Source organism: Dromaius novaehollandiae, chromosome 1, assembly GCF_036370855.1.
Source record: "Dromaius novaehollandiae isolate bDroNov1 chromosome 1, bDroNov1.hap1, whole genome shotgun sequence".
NCBI classification, from domain to species: Eukaryota; Metazoa; Chordata; class Aves; order Casuariiformes; family Dromaiidae; genus Dromaius; species Dromaius novaehollandiae.
The window spans coordinates 196751596-196774577 of record NC_088098.1 but is presented as its reverse complement, the minus strand read 5'-3'; the positions used below and the strand labels follow the sequence as shown (position 1 = coordinate 196774577).

The following is a 22982-nucleotide window of genomic DNA, read 5'->3' as shown; positions in this document are numbered from 1 at the left end:
AGGAAGTTTTAAAGAAAACACTGCCCCACTGAAACTTTAAAATCAATATGAAGACTGTATGTACAGACCGTCATTACTAAACTAAACTGTGTAAGCCAATAAACTGCAGATGAGGATACAGAGAAGGCAAGGAAGGAAGACTAACTTGAAAAAAGTTTGTCATAAACAACATTTGCCTGTGATCATACTAGTCGGAAAAGCCTCCTATAACCAAGTTTCTCGGGGGAAAGATGTAAAGCTACTGGAGGGTGAAAAGAGTATAGTCAGGTTTTCACCGTCAATGTCTTTGTAAACAAAAGAAACTGAAACTAAAAGCAAACTCTCCTGTCGCATTTTAAATCAAGGGCAATTAGGTTACAGACAACAAAAAGGTGGAAAGATAAAATTTTCCTTCACTTAGGCAGACTTCATGTTTAATCTCATTCCCATTATTTGGAATGAAAGAGTCATTCAAACTTGAAGAACCATGCGCCTAGCAGGCAGTGAGATATTTTAGATCAAAGAGCAAAAATATTCTTTCTTTCTTCTTTGGAACAGCTAAGAGAAAAAAATACATTACTGCCAAGTATTATTGCTTAGAATTGCAAGGAGAGATTGTCCCTAATGTTTGTGAAATGATATGAGATCTACCACAACTCCATCTGCTCTCCCTGTAGAAAAGCAAACTTTCGACCCTATAGACAACATTTCTATTTACACTGTATCTTGACAGGATACAGAGGCAATCCTTTTACTTTCCCTTATGTGAAAAAGAGTCTTTAACGTGGCTTGCAGGAAAGAACTCCTCAATATGCTTACTTGTCCTGTCAATTAACACAGTAAGTCCAACTCCTGTCTCACTCATTTTTCTTTTTAATTATGCAGTTCCTGTGTATTGTAAGGAAAAATACACACTATTCATTTTACAGGTTTAATTAATCCAAATAAGGTCAGAAAAAGAATCTGGACAATACAGTCGTACCTCTGTCCATGCATAAGCATAGACAAGGGGGAGGCGTGAAGGAAGATGACAGAACAAATAAAAAAACCTAAGACAAGATAAAAGAATAGGGACACCAGCAGTTTCTGCTCTTTGTCACCTTTCAGTTTAATGAGTTACCTTTTATTCTTGGAGAGAAAGTCAAAACTGGTGAAGGGAATACTGCTGTTCCAAAAAACTAGTTAAAAGTAATTTACTACAAGTCCTTGATAAAGATTTAGAAACATTTGAAAGAATTTTTTTGAATAATAAGGAGTATCTGGAAGCATGGTTAATGTTAGTAAGATTTTCAGAAGCAAAAGGCTCCTGTTTCCAGGGTTAGCTTTCAAGTTTCAGCGTGAAATCTCAGAAACCTGAAGTTTCTGCCTACTTTGATATTTGTTGCACCTTCTTCTGAAGCAATCCAGGATATTCAATAGAACAATGTGACTAGGCCATTATCTTATATCAGAAGCTCCTAAAAAAAAAAACTATGAACAAGCAATTCCTCCAACAAATCCTTCCAATTTAACTCAACTTCTCTATATCTCTATTTGCCATATATTCTGGCCACAGGAATAGTTTACTGAACAAAGGAGAAAGAGGCTGGCCATATGCAGAGAAGCTTCTCTCAAGAAGTATAAAAACCAAAACGCAATTCAAACTATCATAGAGTCACACCATAAGGTGCAGCTCTGCACTCACAGTTACCACTCATTTACATTGGGGTCGAACCCTCTTCTCACTAGCATACCAGTCCTTTCACTTTAAGTAATCACACATACATAGGGAACACAAGTGCTCTGGCTAGGAGGGGGAAAAAAGGCCAGGGTTATACAAAGCTTACCTCTACAATATCATCGTCAAAAAGCAACCAAAAATCATGACTCTTCACTATTGCAATATAATGTCCTCTATTAGGGCCACTGTAAAATAAAATTTAGAAAAAGAACATAAATCATAACACATATGTATGTAGAAAACTATTTCATTGAAGTGTTTTTCTTGTAGAAAAGCAACATTTAACAATAATTAAAATAGACACCAGTACAGTTTCTGTTTGCATGTTTCTTTTCCTTTTTCTTTCCCCACTTAAATGGTCTTCACAGGAAGGTCTTACCTATCTTTACATTTAATATTGTGCTTAAAAAAGGATTATAATTCCAAATGAGGAATAAGCAGCACAGGCATCAAAAATACAAATGAAGTTAAAAAAAAAAAAGAAAGAAAAAGAGAGAGAGACAGAGAGAGAGAAGGAAAAACTCAAGAAAACATTCTGATGTTACAAAAGAATGGACTTAATTCCAAACCACTTCTTATCTTCATGAAGAAAAACAAGTAGAGCTGCTGTTCATCTACAGTCTCAATCAGGAATCACTATAACTGATGCACGAACAAGCAAAAAACCCTCCACTCTAAGAGAAAACTGAATTAAACTGACAGCTCAGAAGTCTCAAGAATTCTCACAGCAATGAGAAGGGCTCCCAATTAAATCCAAACAGTTCTAATGCACAGCACTTTAGGCTACGACAGACAAGAAATTTCTCCACAACTACTACAGAAAAAAAACCTGTATCTTAACGTGTCCTATATATTAATCAGATTTCAGTCAAGGAAACAATACACTTTCAGTTGTAAGGTTCAGCTAGTTCTGAAAGTGGACAACTACTAAACAGTTCTGGAACTCCCTTAACTGACTAATGGCACTCATACAATTTTTCCTATGTCTAGATTGGGGCGGGAAGGCTACCATCTGTGAGCGACATGTATGTGTACTTGTCCATTTTGAGGGACCTCAAAAAGCTGGAAGAATGAGCTGATGAGAACTTCATGAAGTTCAACAAATTCAAAGTCTTGCACTGGAATAACTCCATGCAACCGTACAGGCTGGAAACCCACTGGCTGGGCAGCAGCTCTGCAGAAAAGGGCCCGTGGGCCCAGCGAGTTGAGTTGTTAGTCAACAACAGCACATCATTTTGGTGATGGGGCTGACTACATACAGGGCTGCAGTGCAAGAGCACAGTCAGCAGCAAAGTGATTGTTTCTCTCTACTCAGCACTCTGGGGCCCAGAACTGGACATGGGATTCCAGATGTGGGCTTGTCAGTATAAGATACTGATAAACTGGAGGAAGTGCAGTGGTGGGTAACCAGGGTGGTCAAGGGACTGTAGCACAATATGGATGAAGAGAGATGGAGGGAGCTCGTTTTGTTTGGCCTGAAGAAGATTAAGTGGGGGATCCAACTGCTGTCTTCCGCTACCTAAAGAGGAGGAGTTATAAAGAAAACAGAGCCAGGCAGAGCTCAGAAATGCACATTGAAAGGACAAGAGGAAGAGGTCACAAACTGCAGCAAGGGAGATTCTGACTGGATATAAGGCAAAAAAAATCCACAGCGAGAATGCTGATGGACTGGAACCATAGCCCAGCAAGGTAGTGAAATGTCCTTCCTTAGTGATTTCTGAAACTTGACTGGACAAAGTCCTGTGCAACTTAATCTAATGTCAAAGTTATCACTGCTTTGAGGTTGAAGTAGTTGACCTTCCAATGTAAATTATTCTGTGATTCTAGATGTTAAATCATTTCCCACTTAGAGTTTTTTTTTTAATCTCCTCAGTAAGTAGTTTGTACTGCAGCCCTGATTTTAAGACTTAAAAAAAGGTTTGTTGAATATAGCAAAATCTAATACAAATCTACCAGTCATACTTTGACAGCAAGAAAACAAACTAATCAACACAATTCATACTTCAGAAAATGTTGCTCAGGTCTGTAAAAGAAAGAAATATTAAAGGAAATGCTGTATATAGGAACATCTGTTCTAAAATGTTTTCCTTCCTAAGAGAATTTTCTTTTTTTTTTAAGAGACTTTTAAATGCTGTTAGAGTTATGAAACTTTTTTTAACAATTTTTTTTTTAAACATAGTTAAGCTCATACAAAGATCCTTTACATAAAATACAGTTATTACCTTCCACAATGAACTACCACAGCAACAAGGTCATACATTCTGTCAGGATTGGTGGCATCTCCTGAGGTGTTAAATAAACGAAGCTCTAAAGGAAAAACTACTCTATAAGAAAGCTTTGTGTATCGATGCAGCTGATCCATATATTTAAATCTCTTCAAGTGGAGAGCTAGAATCATAGGCAGCTTTTTTACTTTCATCCTGAAATTAAAAAAAAAAAAATCTAGCATTTCCAATATCCAGCAAAAGTGCTGATGTTGACAAACAGAAAACTCATCTACTAAACTCTAAAAAATTGTGCAAGCATTAAAAGATGTTCACATGATCAGCTGTTTAACAAATACTGAGCACGTCCTATATCACAAAGCTAATAGCAGTTTGTTCTGTTGCTTAAACTAAGAGTAGATTTTAACAATTGAGAGAACTGCAAACGTATTTAAAAAAATATGCTAAAAAAGAGCTGTGACCAACTCACTTAATAACTGAGGAATAACGACCGCATAGAGCAGAATTCAATTTTTAAACATACCTCCCCCTAGCTTTCCTGAGTTCCCAAAAGCAAAACCTACATCCCACTTGCTATACAGTAGAGCTATTGCAACAAAGTTGTTTCAGAGATCCTGTTCCATTTGAATTTCCTAGTAAACTGGCCAAGTCAAACAAGCATTATAAAATAAGCAACAGCATTTTGTTACATATATTACTGCAGGTTTTTATATCAAACCACTCATTTAATATTGCTAAGGGATACAAATAGTATACTGTTACTCACCTTACCTCACACTACCCAAACGAGATAAGGTTAGGGTCTAGCACAGCAGTTTTGTATGTACGTTGGAACATTACTTTATGGCAGTAATAGCTAGAAAGTGTGAATCTAGCTTTACTGAGGGCTCACTAGCCCCTTTCCCTAATTTGAGACATTGAGATCACACCTCAGTGCCTACAAGTCCTCACCAGCCAAGCACAGCTGGCGTGACAGTGAATAGAGACTTCTGCTCACTGGGTGATAAATTTGCCCATATTAATGAAGCACCCAAGCTAGAGTGCTTTGCTTCTTGGCACAGTTAATTGCCTCAGATCAGTACTGTGCTGAATTTGTCAAACTGCCTTCAGTGCCAAAAGATAGCTCAAAAGCCTCAACAATACAGCCCAGTGAAGGTTTCAGATGTGTCTACTAAGACCATACAAGATGTCTGTACAGCAATCCTTTTTCAAAAGGTAGGGGGCTGGAGACAAAATCCTTGGAAACTCACTTTCTTTCCTTTTCTCTCATTAAATTTACAGTGATAGTAACCTGCAGGAGACTATTAGATCCAAGTTTTCTCCATGGCCTGGAAGGGAACCAATAAATGAAAAAAAAGGAAGAAAGGCAGAAAGGCAGAAAGGCAGACAGATGACAGAAGAAACTATTTTTAGGGAGAGTTAATATATTTTTGTTATATTACTGAGATATGGGCATTATTTCTGGTCTATTTCAAAAAAAAGGCATACATTTGTCAAAGGTTCTTAAGCTCACAGTAGGTAGTACTAATAATATGTTACCTTTGGAATAAGTAACAATTTATGGAAAGTTTTAAACAACAAATTCCTTTGACTGGAATCTACTATCTTTACGCTTCTGCTGAACCTACTATTTTGTGTTAGTGTCTGTCCATGCACTATTCTTTTTATACATACTCCTTGTTTAAATTCACTGTAAAAATTCAGTTCTCTTACAGTCTCTAACATTTGAAGGTAAACATTTTTTTCAAAATGAAAGTCCTCTTCTTATAGTGCAACTCTGTTTGACAACTGGAGCTCTTTTGCTGGTGAAGAAATCCACTGTACCACTTTTCCTAGTTGAGTAGACACTATCACAGATAAACTTCTTATAGAAACAGAAGAAAATCATCAATATAGTGCAACTCAACTTAAGCCCCACGTGAAAAACAAAATATAAACAATAAAAGCTGTGTTTTGCCAATACAGCAGCACCTACAGCACAGGTTTATGTCAACACAGCTTACATTGGTTGGGGATCACATTATCTCCCATGCAGTAAAAGAGCTAAGCCAACAGAAAACAACAGGATAGACCTGGCTTCACAACCCTCTAACATACACCAGTTAGTAAGCTTAGGTAATGTGTCAACGTAGACTTTGCATAAGAGATATGCCAAAAGCCATGCGTTTAATCTATGGTAAACCAAATAACCAGAATCAGTGGTATAACCAGTACAGCATGTAAATGTTCCCATCCCTGCAACTCATCTATAAGCAGCCAAATACTTCCTCAGATAATAAATACAGCACAGTACCCCAAATCATAGTTGTTTGAAGATGTGAACAAGAGTAAAAGCAATATTGGACAGGCAAGAAATGTGTGTATGGCGGGGGGGGCGCGGGGGGTCAGGCTTCCACAGCATTTCTGCTGCTTTTCAGGAGCATTGTCAAGCAAAATTTAGCACACCTAATTACACATTTCCAAGAAATCTGAAACTCAGTTAACATAAATGAAACATTATGAGCTTCATTCTGACTGTGTCAGAAAAAAAGCAATACGAAACTGTCTCTTAGAGCAACCGTAAAAATTAACCTGCTTTAATGTGTTTACTCTATTAACCTGCTTTAATGCGTTTACTCTATCAGTTTTTCCTATCTTATCAAATTTCCATGAAACAGGTTTTATTTAATTTAGAAAAAAACAAATTTAAAAAGTCACATGAAATCACTGATTTTTGATCATTACCCATAACCTTTGATTAGTCACTGTTAGTTTTTTTGCACTGTTCTTTTTATCTTGTTTTTGGGCTTAAGACCATTATATTTTTCCTTCTTAAAATAAATCATGATCGAATACCTCCCAAAGTGCTTTACATGCATTCCTATTACTCCTGCAAGTAGGCTCACTGAATTCAAGCAAGAGCAATGCAACCAAGTTACTCTTTAGTAGAAGATGACTGAGGACGATTAAGGGATAAAAAACCCTCTTCCCTGCCCAATACACACACATATATAATGAAATACAAGAGTTATTTAAAGGTAGGATTTTTTTCTCCACGGTTTGATGTACCTTTTATGTGCTTCTTGTTTACTGCGACACTCTTCACAGTAATATTTGTATTCACTGCACAGAGTTTCTGTATTGCTGAAACCCCTGAGTGTTAAAAAAAAAAAAAAACAAGAAAAGCTATAGACAGTAGTTTCTTATTTGAAACATACAGCCATTTTAAAAAGTTATAAACACATGATTTTTACATTCTAGTTTACCCAAGCCAAAAATTTGCTAAGTCAAATGAATGTGAACTTTTATTTTTACTTCTCGCTTTCATCTTTTAAAAGATGAAAGACAAATTAAGATTAAGTTCAGATTTTTGTATCTACCTTAAACAATGAGTGATGGAAGTATTTTGCTCCACATCAACTGAAAGGTCTAAGAAGTCTTCATCTTTGCTGCTTATCTGCAGGAAAAAAGGTCCAACATATTATAGATAAAACTAGTTATACTGATTTACCTTGGTTTTTCAGCATCACTTACTTTTGAGAGAATGTATCTTTTACCTTAGAATAGCCTTTAAACAAATTGTGACAAGTGGCTTTTGTATTTAAGAGGTTTGCTAGATCTCTAATTTTGTTTGGAAATAGGAAGATGGAAGTGTATATGTGTCTGGGGGGGGGGAATATAATGTCTTGTCATTTTGTTGTGATTTCAGCTCATGAATATTAATATCAAGTTCTTTCTATACCTCACTCTTTTGAAAGGAATGCAATCACTGGGATTCTTCTTCTCCGTAGTGCTCTCACCTCTGCTCTTCCCCTATGATTCCCTCTCACTGGAAGATACATATTTGCCTATCAAGTGTGCCTAACAGATAGCCAGAAATAGGCTTCAAAACATGAGTGCTAGAATCATCATGCTCTTAAATGAGCAACAGAAAGCAAATTTGTCGGTAAATGAGAGCTTGGGACTTGGTCTGACAGGGGCAGAATTGTGCATAGCTATTTCTTACAAAAAATATTAGAAAATCAATTAAATTACAAAAGAAAACCCTGGAAGCAAAGGAGAACTTCCATCACAAATCCTGAATGGTGATGGGTGAAACCCACATAATAACTATGTTATTAAAAGGCTTAGGAAATATCAAACTGCAACCTTAACTTTTGTCTGCTAGTGTTTCCCCTCCACATCTGAATACACTCAATGTCACCAATGAGACAATGTTTTTAGAAAAGATGTCTGTCTGCAGTTTCTTGACGGAAAGGGCAGAAATGAAACAGCTACAGGAAAATGAACATAAGTTCATCTTTAAGACATGTGAAATTTAAGTTCCCTTTTCAACTTAAAATAAAGACACATTTGAAAAGTTGTTGTTTGATTATCAAGAGATAAGAAGCATGCAGTTACTAAAGGCAGCATACATGGAGGAAAAAAAGAAAAATAAAGGTGGTTAGGACAACTGTTTTTGAGAATTATCATCACTGGGCAAATCCAAAAACTTACGAAATTACATTGAAGGTTTCTGCTAACATCTGTAATGGGACTAGGGAAAGATTTCTCCCACTCTTCTGCAGCTAATCTGTAAGAGATTATGTATATGTGTACAGAAAATATGCCACTAGGCCAGTATACATCACTTCTACAGCATCATTTAAATGCTGAAGTGTAATGGTTAGTCTTCTAAAGGGATCACAGAACATTTAAAAACATCTTGGATGTCTTCATAGGATTGAAAAAAGTCACCTGCATCTTCAGCGTGCCATTCTCATTTTCTCATTTCTTTGGGGATATCCCTATTGTTTAGGCATGTGAATATGAACAATTCTTAAAAAAATCCCATTGCAAACGACTTACAGAATTATCATACTTCAGTATGGAACATTAAGAAGTCTGAGTGAAAATCATCTTAGCCTAGGGATTTAAAACAGCTCAGAAAGGATCAGTAGTTCTAGAAAACATTCTGCTGCAGCCTTCAGCTGGAATAAAGGAGTCCTGTGATCAGTGTTATTCAGACATGCAGTTAGATACTTCTTTCTCTCTTAGTCTAATCAAAGAAAATTCCATGGAACAGTAAAAATTCCATATACATTTATCACGCTTAGATTCTGGAAGGGAGGGTGGGGAACAGAGAAGAGGATAGGATGTATTGTGCTTGGTTTAAAAGGAGATTGGTACTGAAACCAGCAGTTCACAACACAAATTCTTCCCATTTGAATGATATACTGACGATGCTGCCTTCAAGAACTTCTCTCAGGTTAGCCAGTCCACTGAATACTCAGGATGATTAAGAACCATTAAAGGTTCTACTGAAAGAAGAATAGCTGAGTGGACTCTTTCCAGCTATGCTGATTATTTAGAAATTGCTATTCTTTATTTCTCAAGACTCTTCCAATATTAGTGTTTGAAAAGTTAATTTATGTTAACTCAAACAGTTTTAGTTAAAAAAAATCATCCTCCATTCTAGGAAAAAAAACCCCCTCTTGTCTAGAAGTTCTGCTTCAAGTAGATACCATTGGAAGTTCCTTAGGCTAGAACTGATTCATCTCCAATGCTATAAATTTCAATTATCTATACAATGACACAAGGAGGGACACAGTCAGAAAACTTCACTGCTTGCAGAATCAAGCCCTGATGTGTTCAGATAGCCATATGAGTTCTCCAAATACAGTATGAGCATCTGAGTATTAGTGAAGAATTTGGGTGTCCCAGCATTCTGGCTGCAGTGGATGGTATGATGTCCTGACCTCACAGATATAATCTGCACTTAGACAGGTCAGCTGTAGTGCGATGAACAATGCCACACAGAGCACAAAACCCAGAAGACTAATACTCAGAAAGACATGCTTTATCATGGGTTTAGAAGAGAGGGGCGGGGGGAGAAATAGGACATAGTTAAGGCTTCTATGATATTCTTGTAAGAGAGACCACTGAGATTTTTATTCTTATTGCCTCCTTTAAGTTCTTTGAAGTAGAACTGAGATAAAGAAGAAATACATGACCTGCACAGTTGCAGTAAAACTATAGCAAGACCATCAGCTGAAGACAAACATTCTGAATATCAGTGTGATACTTTTCAGCTAAGACCATTTCCCCTTTTTCTTGATACAAGTACTCCCCACATTTAGCTATTTCAAGTATTCAGTTTTAATCTTAATCAAGTCAATTACATTATTGTCTGGTTTACTATCAGGCTTTCCTTAAATCTTGAGGAAAACTCTATAAAATCAATGAACTGCTGGATAACTTTTTTTTTTTTTTAAATCAGTTAGCCACAAATTCCTATTACTTCATTATACTGCCTCTCTGCGAAGGAGGGGGAAGGCACCATAACATGGAATCACATTAACAGCATGTAAAGACAACTTACAATCTGTTCCATAAATAAGTTACGTTATAATGTAGCTTGACCCAAGACATAAATCTTTGTTCAAAAAAACCCATTTCTACATTCTTTATATTCTACCCTCCATATTCAGATGTTAAATGGAGGATGAATCTTTAAATAGTCTATTAACCTCTTAGATCAAAGAAAGACTAATGAGACAGCGTGTCCTGGAAAGAAGGTCTTTTCTATAATCAGGACAGCCAAAAGCACAATAAAATCTTGCCATGCTGATTTTAATAACATTAAGTAGTTTGGGCCACTTAAAAGATGATCATTCACATTTGGAGAAAAGATATATTGTATTTTAAGTAAGCATTATATTCCATATTATTATATTCCAAAATATATTATTAAGCAAGCATTATATTCCATTTAGGCCAAAAATACACCAAAGTTATTGACTTATGATTAAAAGGAACCAATTCAACCTTTATTGCTGTGTAAACCTCTGCATGAACTATATTCAAGTACTGCTGAGAGTTTAGGTTATATCTCTAAACACTGAAAGACTCTAAATACCAGCAGCTTCCAGTAAACATTGAAACAATCATACATGCTATGTTTGAAAATAAGACACTCTTCACAGTGCTATTACTCATTTAATGAGTCTAAATACATACTTCAGTGCCTATTTTCAGGCAACTAGTTTTTGAATACACAGAAGCCGATACATTGAATAGACAGAAGCTGATGAGATAGTTTTAAGATTATTAGGACTTGAAATATAAAGGCCCAAAATATATTTAAAAAAACAATGTGTATTAGAACATTTTGGCTTGGAATACTCTTTAAAATGCAACAGGTCAAGGAGGCACAGCTGTAAACTGACATGGCATATCTTGTTCAGCAACAGCTAAGAGAAAAACAGAACATTGCAAACTAGAGCAATATTAGTAAAACTCTCAAAATTGTGATAGGTCAGATAACCAGAAAAAAAAAATGCTGGTAAGAGCATACCAGTATTTTGAAGTTGCATTAAGGACTGCATGTAGATCAAAAGCTTGATAGGAATAATTCACTTTGACATAGCAAGCAAAAGTATGGATTCAGACTAAGCTAAATTCATGTCTCAAGAAAAAAAAAAAAGAAAGATTCTGTTTGAGGAATAAAAAAGAAGCAAATGACAGTTGATATATTATAATCATTAAAGAGGGGGAAATCTGCTGGGGCGCGGGGGGAGGAAGAGAGATGGTAGTTAGAAATCAGCACCTAAAATACAGTAGCCTAACTGAAGCCTGCAGTTGTATTACCTATGACATTAAGAAGCTATTTTCTTTGACATAAAAGAGAAGTGAGATTTCTATACGACAGAGGAAAAGACGTAAGAAATATATGGATTTAATCCAACTAATTCATCATTTCCAACATCACACTGAAATATGTGTGTTACCCAATTTTGTTAAGGAAAACAGGTATGAAGAGTCATACAAAAAGTATAGTCATTTAGCTTTTTACAATATTTAAAGCACAGACCATAACACAATTACTGTAATTTTTGGATTGTGCTGCTTTTTATCTTTCTCAAGCAGGTAAAATTCAATTGTAAGTTTTTTTGAAATACATGTTTTTTCTTATTGTGGAACTCTTCTCAAACAAAATTTTAGGATAGCTCTTTTTCAAAATGGGCGTTTATTTCTTAGGTTATAGCAGTACAAGAATGCCTGTGGAGAGAAGTTTAAGAAAGAATTACTTTTCCTACACCAAAACAACATTCTTTGAAAATCCCAGTCTAATGTCTCAAAGCCAAAAGCAAATCACAATATCTTGATTTTAATGGCTTTAAATTTAAAAACTAGAAACCTGTGAAAACTGATTCAGAATGCTTATTTCTGGAAAATATGACTAAGTGTAACATTAAGTCATTAAGACAGTAAGTTTGAAAAAAAACTCCATATCCCCAAATATCAGGCTTCATTGCTCTTAGAAATATATCAACTGGAATCTAAATTTTGGAGTTGGTTATGACCATACTGACAAAATTCAATTGGTCATTTTCCTAAAAATTGACCAGCAGCTTTTTCCCAGAACTCATGCATTAGTTGCTGAAATAGTCTCAATAACAAAGAAAAAAACATGAATGTTCATACAAACATAAGATTTCCAAAGAAAGAAATCAGTCTATTATGTTAGTTTGCTGAGATAAATGAGTTCTGAAAACGTGAAGGATTTGTTTTACAGAATAAATACAGACTTACAGTTTCACAAGTAAGACATCTAGTTTCATTAGTTAATGTTCCCTGAAAGATTTCATGAACCCAGGTTGGGTCTGGTGGGCTCTTATTTTCATTGTCGATGTTGCCATTAGGTAGGCGACCATTTTGTTTCTCTTGTTTTCTTTCCTCTTGCAAGATATCCGCAATTGTATTTAATAGATAGTTTAAGAACTCATGTGCATCCTGCTGCATGTAGTTATCAAAAAGTTCTACAAGATAAAGAACACATTTTTTTAATTAGTTTGTTAGTGCACATACAAAATTAAAAAAGCAAAAAAAAAAACCTTTCAAAAAAAATCAGTCTTTACTTCAGGTCTTGAATCATACATGACAATCCAACACCAGGCTAAGATGAGTACTTTACAAATTAAGCAAAAAATGCAGAAGGGGAGGGGAAATCAGCTTATATTTATAGCAATATCTCAACTCAAGAGAATTACCAGTGAACCATTCTGTGAGAAAACTAGGGCATGATTCAACTACCTAAATATAGGTGTACCTATGGTGCCATCTGAAATGTCTAGCTTATCCAGTCCAGCCTCCAGATGCCAGTCCATACCAATTTGGATCTTATGGGTGCCATGTCATGTTGGCCAAGCCTAGGTCAACGTCTTGGATAAAACAGGGCATCTCAAATGGCATTAGATGTTTATATTTACACAAATGCACTGAGAACTTGCAACAGGAAACATTTCATTTTTTATATGTTCTATCAGAGGAAGAATATGAACAATAAATGCGAGAAACATTGCTTTATTTATTTTCACTTTTATGGTTGTAAGCCAACTGCTGCTCTGTCACAAGCATGGTATCATCAATACTAGCAATGAAAATAAGATTAAAGCAAAGAACCGAAAGATAATAGTATTTTTAAACAACCATCGTCTTACTCAAAGCTCTAAGTAAGGCACTATCTGTAGGAGCCTTGCCAAATTAGTCTAAAGACCTAGCCAAGGAACAGCAAACAAGCTTCGATTAGGACTTCAAACAATAGATCCATCTTTCAAGATCCGAAAAACTGCTTCTGGAGGTTGATATATCTAGCACCTCTATTACTGGTGGACTTGTCCGCTAGATAAAGATGGCTCCACCATGCTTTCTGCTTGATGTCCTCAGTTACTCAACATTCCTAAGCATAACAGTTTTAGGATTAATTCAGTTGAAGTGGAACAGTTTCAGTGGCACAAACCTGTACAAAGTCAGACTCTCATTCTCATAAGTCTATTCTCTCGTTCAAAATGGTACCATCCTGAAAACACTGCCTATTATAGTCCTTCAAGATACCACCTTGAGAAGTCCTTTGCCTCCAGAGCTTCACTACAGGAGTGGATTAAGAAAATATACTATAAAGGCTATAAACCAGATTTAGTAATAGCAACTTGTTCTCTCTTCCTGAGCAGGAGCTAGCACAAGGAAATCTAGTTGCCAACTGAAAAAGCACCCCATATCACTGGCTAATACCATGCAAATCTTCTGAATGTGCAATTACTCCAGTTAATCAGAATTTACAACTTGCTTTTAGTTCAAAAATATACCAGGAGACTTGCCTTCAGTGAAGGGTAGCTCCCAGGATTAGAAAGATGAGTGAAAAAGATTCTCAGCGAAGCCTAGTTTTTGAAGTGCATATTGGGACTACACGGAAGCTTTACTCTCATTCACTTGATGGCATCTGGGGGTATACTTCTTCAAATAGGAAAAAAAAATCCTGAGCAACTAGCAAAGTAGGGAGAATTTGATGCTAATCTAGATCACTTGGAGATATTAAATAATGCAACAAGTCAACCAAGCCTATAAGCCAAGTAGCCTATTTAATGAACTGCTACACTGCTTTTGAGTAATAAGAATAGGCTAATTCTGAATCTAGCCAACTGTAACACCTTTATTTAATTGAGTAAGTAAAGACAAAACAAGAGCTGCAAGTCTCTTGAGGTAAAACACTTACTCAGAAGTTCTTCAGGGCTATGTGCCCAGTCAGTAAACTGACATGAAGTGCAACAGAATGAATTCCACACATGACCTTGCTATTGTTCATTTTATAATTAGAAGAGTTTTAAGCAAACATAACGGTATACCTTCAGCTGACTTCAAGCTGGCAGCTGCTTCTTAGCATGCTAAGCTTTAAGATCATTAACGAACATATACTGGACTCAGACTTTGGAAATGAGAAGAATACCCGGATTGTAGCGTGGAACATGTGAAGATTATGTTCTCAGCCATCATTCCAGTCTGGCTGGATTCTGACCAGTGTAGAATCTATAGTTGGTACTGCATACCCATCTGATTTCTTTTTTAATCTAACTCTTATTTACAGCCCCAAATGATAAACACTTAATGGCGCATATAATGTCTATGCTTGACAATTTAGCCATTTACTTCTGTAAGAAGGGTAAGACTATCATCATTAAGAGACCTAAAAAGCCAACAAGAGCTGAACTTTCACATCTGATCTCCAGTCATGAAGATTTTCCAATCACCTTTTCCTGACTAGAATTCTAGTGCTATGACATAATTAAGCATTAAAAAATAACATTTTCTAAAAAGAACTTAATGGCTCCTATGTTTTACTTTCAACTTTCCATTTGAACTGACCGCAGCACTTGCTGCGGTTAGTAATATTCAGTATGATTAATTTGTTCTGTAAATACATCATGTAAATGCAACTATATTTACAATATTTACTGAATGGCAGTTTTCTAATCTGCGTAGGTAAGAGACTGCACATCAAATTAGAGCTTTTTTAACATTGCCAATGCCATTATTACTATTCATTGTGTGCATTTTATAGGGGTCACTTAAAATTTGAAACATATTTCATTCTTTGTTTTTACTTACAGAGGTGGTCATCCTAACATTTAATTTTTTTTCAGTCTGAATATATGCTCTCAGAGAGATTACAACAGTATGAACATTTCTATTGTAGCAGTGGTAAATATGCTACCTTATACTGTTTACTTAAAGCTAATGGTTACTTTCTAGTAAAATTTCATGTTGATTTATTTAAAAAGTACCCAAATCAAGTAGTACAGGCTTCCGTTTGTATTTTAATACAGAATTATTTTCTAAAATGCTTTGATCAATAAATACTGCAGATAGACTAAGAAATTACCTGGGGAAATCTCTAGAAACCTGGGATATCCATAACACTAAGAAAATTAAATAAAACCACTTATTGCTTTAAAAATGCATTAATTCTTAAATTAAAAAAAAGTTGGTTGAGTTAAGTATTGCATAAATCCTCACCGATTTTAAGAACTTGTTTGTTTTTAAAAGCTAGATTCTTGTACAGACATCTTATCGTCCTTTCCACACATCCAATTTGGGAAACTAGTATCTACATTCAAAGAGTAATTTTTTTTAAAATACAGAACAAAAGCTCTACAGTGAATTTTGATTATAAAAGTACAATTCTTACAGAGGCAAAATTAACAAGCAATTTCAGAAGCAGCTACTGACAATACACTCAGCTCTACATGAAGAGAGAAAGATTCTCTCTGAAAATGGCTCCAGGTTTATATCTTTATTCTAGGGCCAGCTCTTCTTTATATTGCAGCACGAAGAACACTTTTTATGCTTAGCAAACACATAGGTGAATTATTCCACTATTTCAACTTTGGAACTAAATCACAATTGATATAATTATTACAGGAGAAAAAGAAAAATATTACCATTTTCTTTTCGTAATCTTGTTATAAATTTCTTGGGAGGTATTACTCCAACTTTTTTCTTCTGGGTGGCTATACTGTGGAAGAGATCAGCTAAGCATGTAAGGAGATTCTCTTTTTTTCTTGGTTGACTCTTGTATGCTAAGACTTTGTCTCGAAATGGGCGACAAAAATAAAGTGCCTGAAGAACTGAATTGCAGTAGCATGTATTCCCAAACTATAAAATAAGAGAGAGATTTATTAGCTTGCATTGCATTACTGTAGAGACGAAAAGTTAAATCCAAAGTATAAGAAAATGCATGAGCAGGGACAAATTTTCTGCAAGTCATTTCTTCTCGACTTTAAGATAGTAAAGCATATTCCTGCTTCACAAAGGACAAGTATATTGTAAGTAAGAAATACCTTGGTAAATTCGAACAATGTTGTTTTTTTCTTACTTTAAATTTAATTTATTAATAATATTTTGCATTAACGTGGATCAAAATGTTCAGCAAATACCAACTATTTTGCAGCTCCCCAAATACGTCCAGAATTACTCAGAAAAGTAAAAATACCTATCCACCCACCACGTCAGCCATAACAGTAAAGAACAGGTACAGCATGACCTTGTACTATGAAGAAACTCAGCTATAAATTAAGATAGCTTTTCAGACATTTCAGAAATTGGATTCTCCAAATCTTATTAGTTCCAATCAAAGTCAGAAATAACTGCTTTACCCTGTTCCTACAGTGTCAATTTCCACTTCAGGGTGACAGGATACACATTCAAGAATTTTCTTAAATCACTGAAATATCGTTAGTTTAGGATTCAAAGCTATGGCACAGGTGGTAGTCTCAAAATTGAGACTGAAAGAAAAAGAATACACAATTTGAACATGTGTATTTTGATGGAGGCAGGCCCCTCAACTGAAATTCAGGGGAAGAGAGTCAGCTAGAAAAGCATCCATAACCCTCTTTGTACCAGGACACTCCGGATATTCCTCTCCCCCAGACTTCTCCCCGCTGCTAGGCACTTCTTCCCTCGAGTCTTTTGATCACTGACACTGTCTTCAGCTCACGCCAACACTAGAAACTTCCACACCATCTCTACGAAGGCATCGAGAGTGGTCAGCGGATAGAGTTCCTCTCATTTCATACTGCTCTCCTGCAGTGGAGCCTACTACTTAACACTGAAAGTCTCAGAAAATTCTTCATAAGGCCCTCAGCAAGTAATCCAACCTTTCAGCCGCACTCACTCAACCTGCAAACTGAAACACACGCCTACTACACACATTCTGTAAAATGTAAAAATAATGTTCATATTTATGTTCTATATAAAAATATTAGCATATATTGGTAGCAAATTATAAGGCTATATTGTGATGGGGCCAGTGTAATATAGGAAAAAGAGTGCATTTAGGGGTATTTTAAGAGCAAGTTCTTCAAATAGAAAAAAAGGACTAAAAGCTTTTAAATCTAAGGAGTAACAAAGAAGTAATTGTTTTTCACTCTCTCCCAGTTGAGACAATGACCAACAAGAACACTACACATAATTTAAGTAGAAAGCTGGCAAGTAAAGAATTGTTCTTCATTTTTTTAAAGAAATACGAAGAACTGCTCTATAAATACCCAAGACACACAGAAAGAATGAGCAATTAAAAAAGAAAATGAAGAGACATTACAAATTCTTTAGACCACCATATTAAAAAAGTGAGGAAATTAACACCAATTATTTTTATTTTTTAAGATAGAGAGAATGCTTATTTTAGCTTCTTTGTGCCCCAATTCTACACTCAAATAGGTCACTGATTTTAAGAAGAAAAGACAGTTTTTTTCTTAAAAGGAAGCAGATAAAGTCACACAGTAGTTTATGTCAAAACACTTAATAATATAAGCTGATTACTTATGAGTTTATAATTAAAAATACCCGTAAAAAGAGAACTATATTAAAATGTTAAGAAAGTTCTTTAAATCAAATCACATGGAAAAAGTGCTATAATTTCTGCAGCAAGTGTCAAAAGATAAAAAGGCAGCAAAATAAAAAATTCATAACATTCCAATTTTAAAAGGAAGCAGTCTGAGGACAAATTAATTAGAACAGCAAACATGCAGTGAGAGACAACCAAAATGCAGAGCAACAAAGAAATTAGAACACTGAAAGAAAATGAGATGATTAAGTTTAATGTAATTATACGTTAACCTATATGCCTGTAGATTCAGTTAAGAGGTTTTCTCCAATCAAATTCAGAAAGACAGTAATCAATAGAAGATTGTTTGACAACAGACTCATGAAGAAAATCGTATTATTTCACATTTGTTTTATATCTAGAAAATCAATCTTCATAGCTTCAAAACTTAAAATCTTTTTAAAAAGTAAGCTTACTATTATTCAAAAATTATGACTTTGGAATACACAGAAATGTGGTAAGAGCAGCATTTATTACCTTCCTTTCCATCTTTGACTCCAATACAAAAGCACATCCCTGATTTCAAAAATACCTAAGACCTTGTTCCAGTCTCCTTGTCCTCCCACCATCTACTGAACACTGTCAATCTGGGCCGTTTTGACTTCTACAGCATGTATCACTTTCTAATTCTACTTCTTTAATCCTTAGCTCTCCTGCCAACCTGAAAAACAGACACCTTTCTTCTCTCCTCACTTTACAATTAGCACTGCCTCAGAAGCACAATACTTGTAAAAAGATAAAAGCAACCCACTACGCAATGGGAAGTTTGTAAGCATAAACTGTATGCTTTGTAGTGACAATGTAAATGCTCCAACCACTCTGAGATATGGAAATGCATAGTATGGAAAGCCCATCAAACTATTTAAAACAAGGATATTCCGCTAGCATTACTCAAATGGTTGGAAAATGAAATGCTTGTGAAGTCTGCCTCAGAGAAACAGCAGAAGACAGTAAGAAAGGCCACCATAGTAATTTTGTATATTAATCTGTCTACCTGTATAGGATACTGAAACTTCTCAATTTCAATCAGGGAAAGGTAAAACAGACTGTATACAATGGAGTTATTTTAACTAATGCTTTCAAGTAGTTTGTTGATCGCCTCCTTGTTCCTGTGAGGAGCGTCTTAAAACATACATATTTAAGAGAAAAGAAAGTGTCTTTTTTCTGTTCATATTGTTCTTCTGTTCTAAATTCTGAAAAATCAGATTATTTTTTCACAAAAATACTGCACACAATGTGTCCCTCCACCCCCCTTTTTAAAGCCCAATATCAAAGTCACAACACCTAAGTCTGCCTGGAAACAAAAGGGGGGGAAAAAAGAGCAAGACCATCAGGAAAGTTGCAACAATCTGAACTCACTGCCAATACCTTATGGCCTTAGAGTTTAGTCTTCTGATGTAATACAATGGAGAAAAAAAGTTGTTCGTTGAACCATACAGATCTCCAAGAATGATCAAGAGACCTACACAATCATAAATCTGCTTAGAACACTGTTTCGGTACAACACCTAAGTCTGCCTGGAAACAAAAGGGGGGAAAAAAAGAGCAAGACCATCAGGAAAGTTGCAACAATCTGAATTCATTGCCAATAGCTTATGGCCTTAGAGTTTAGTCTTCTGATGTAATACAATGGAGAAAAAAAGTTGTTCGTTGAACCATACAGATCTCCAAGCATGATCAAGAGACCTACACAATCACAGATCTGCTTAGAACACTGTTTCGGTATACCAGGATGGTTCCTCCTCCATCCGATACATCAGTGGTTCTGACAACTTCTTCTTCTTGTCGTGATTCTTCCAAAACACACAAATCCATTGCAGGAGACTTTGAGTAATCAAACTTTCTGTTCTGGAAGTCTGATAAACTCTGAAGAGTGGTCACCTTATGAGATTGAAAATGTTTGTTACTTGATACTCCTTGGATAAGATCATGAATTTAATTTGTGAAGAACACAGACATTCAGAGCTTGCATTACTGAATTTTAGAGGGAAAGAAGAATGATATGCAGACCTAATTGTCCATGTGCATTCCTACGTTTTCTGTGTGCCAAACTTCTTGAATTTTCAGCTGGTTCAAAATGAATTCAACTCCTACACCTGACACTCATGGCTGACATTTTTAGTAAAATGGGAACTAAAAGGATACTTCTTTCCACCTGTTTACAAGTTGCCAGAGCTACTTCAGAACTGCAGTAATATAATGCAGTGCTGATGCTATATGTTCATAGTCTTATCCCAATCTGATCCTCATGGCCCCACACTCCTTTCCCTTGCCAGATGCATAATCCTCCCTGTTACACCTTCTGCCAGCACTGTAGTTTGTCTGACCTGGAATGGAACCATTTCAGCTTACTCAACTGGTAGAAAACTATTCAACCAAGGCAAAAGAAAAAGGGGGGAGTCTGGCACTAAGTAAGCTGAAATGGCTCAGCACAAGGACAGAGGTGGCCAGAGCTGGAGAAAGGAGTGGGACAAGACTGCATAGCAGCAATTTGACTAATGAAGCCTGTAACTGTCCCAAAAAAAATTTTTAGAGAAAAAAATGACAAGATGAGCTGGATTTGGAATGGTGAGACTACAGCTTTGGTAAGTATCATCAAACATATAGTATATGTATTATTAATGCATAGCTTAAAGATTTGAGCTACGTCTATGCAGGCAGTTGATACTTGTTGAATCTCATCAGTAAAATCTCTATTCAGGCAAGAAACCTTTCTCTGACCTGCTATCAGCAGTCACTCCTATATGCTCAGGCTCTCCAGATGACGTTAGCAATGCTAACTTTATTTTTCTGTAGTTACCATTTGGCTTGACATACAGAGAGAAGGAATCAGCAGCAAGCCTGAAATACTGAAATACTTTGACTTGCCCCTGAAAGGGCAATTAGAATTAGGTGAATAAAGTGCTCATGTCTAGCATTGTTAGAGGAGTCGCTATCTCAGATAGCCAGTTCACAACGATCTTCAGTTTAGTGGATTCAAATAGCAGTAATTCATGCTAACAACATTTTCATCTTACCATGTATCTTAAATATTTTCTGCTGAATTCATGAACAGTATTTGTCCTTTTAATTGTAGGCAGAATTTTCTATTTAGAGCTTGCATTGACACAATCAAACATTCCACTGACCATCTGTTCTTCCACGTGCTTCCCATAATTGCCCTTTCTTAATTCTTCTTTTACGTCTCAAATTGTTCTTTCAGCATAGCCTCTGAATAATTTCTGGATTTCCCCCAAAAGCTGGAGAGGAGATAAGAGGGTCCTTCTACCTTTTCTTCTTTCACATTATATCTGGATAATCTCTACATTTACAATTCACAGGTCTCTATTACAGAATCATCATCTGTATCTAAAATCTTGTCCCAGACATTACAAATGACTAGCTATCACACAGCTAGAACAGAGCTATTGATTTCCGCATCATATGGCCTTTCTCAGTTACTGTGGACAAAATTAGGACAAACAAAATTGATAAATGAATTAGACAAATTTAGCAGTAAATGTTAATTAACGTCTAAAAGGCTCACTTCCTGGAATTGCTATAAAATGATTTAAAAAATTCAATGGAGACAAAATTTGTGATTGCTGTCACTTCCAATCTAACAGTTCATTACTCCTAATTATCATCAGCTCTGTCACTCCTTCTGAATAGGAAATTGGCTATTTGCTAGTAAAGAGACTGCTACCTTTCCCCCTTCCCGGCAGATCTGAATTCTGCAAATTTATTACACATGTAATGGCATCCCAATAATGTAATAGTAAATACAATCAGTATAACAGATCTGAAACCCATTCAAGCAACAGCATGACTGAATTGCCTTCGTCAACCACTGTACCTGAAACACACAACACCAGCGTGCCACAGAGTTAACAGAATCCCATTTCACTTTCAGTTACAATTCTAAGAAGTTTGGTCCATAAAACTTCATTGTTTGAAGCTAAAATAAGAAATATCTTTTGTCCTGTTCTACACAGGAAATTAAAAGAGTACCTGGAGATATCTGAGCTGCTCATTTCTTATATGCATGGCTGAGGGCAATGACTTCAAAAAAGACAGAGCTCCTCTCAAATTCCCTACGCCCTCTGGATGGCAGAAAGACAGAATTTGTTTGTCTTCATTGTAGGAAGCATTATTTTTTACTGAAACTTTTCTTGCAGCTACAAAGTATGTCGGGCTTCAAGATTAGCAGTTCAGTAGAGTTTTACTGTTTCTTTAATTCTTAATATAATATCATACTGTGTGCAACTACAGTTATAGCAGATAGACTGCATAAACTAAAACATGGGTCTTTTTTAAATCTGTTCTTTGTACTTTGTAGCTATTTAATAGAAAAGTAAATACAGGTTTTGATGAACTGAGGTATATATTCAACAGTGTAAACATTCGGTCCTATAAGATGGCAAAGAAGAAAAATAGTAATGGAAAAATAATAACCCACTCCTGGACAAGTTTAATTGTTGACAAGAACACATTTTATGTTCAACATTTCTTTCTTCAAACATGCATCAAGTAGGAGATAGGAAACAGAATACCATTTATATATGCCAAAAGCATGGGCCACTTCATACCAAATTCAAAAAAAAATTTTACTCTATTTTCTCTGTATTTTGGATTAAGGTCTTCAAATATTTGATTTCTTGCACAGATTAAAAAGTTAAGGTGGAAATATATCAGTATATTTACCCAGTTTAACATTTGAATTTAAATGGTTAATTCAAATGTGGAATTTCTCTCTAATATGTGATCTGCAGGTTGATCTGGTATTTGTTTAATGTATGAATATTTGGGTCATTTTAATAAACATTTGTAGAGACATACAACCACACAGGAAGAGATAGGCTTAAGCCAAGCCACTGTTCCAAAAATTTTAAAGCATTATT

General features: G+C 35.6%; 1 protein-coding gene across 3 annotated transcripts in view; it reads right to left on the bottom strand.

Annotated features, from left to right (window-relative positions):
* Positions 1 to 22982, bottom strand: part of USP12 (ubiquitin specific peptidase 12) — a 41112-nt gene that overhangs the window by 3010 nt on the left and 15120 nt on the right. For 2 of the 3 annotated variants that reach the window (XM_064504989.1, XM_026108880.2), the window contains exons 3-8: positions 16161 to 16374; positions 12478 to 12704; positions 7284 to 7360; positions 6973 to 7056; positions 3922 to 4119; positions 1806 to 1884 (exon numbers count right to left, since the gene is read on the bottom strand). In XM_064504989.1, coding sequence (XP_064361059.1) covers positions 1806 to 1884; positions 3922 to 4119; positions 6973 to 7056; positions 7284 to 7360; positions 12478 to 12704; positions 16161 to 16374 — 879 coding nt within the window. The remainder of the gene's footprint in view (positions 1 to 1805; positions 1885 to 3921; positions 4120 to 6972; positions 7057 to 7283; positions 7361 to 12477; positions 12705 to 16160; positions 16375 to 22982) is intronic. The other variant, XM_064504990.1, reaches the window with a different exon arrangement.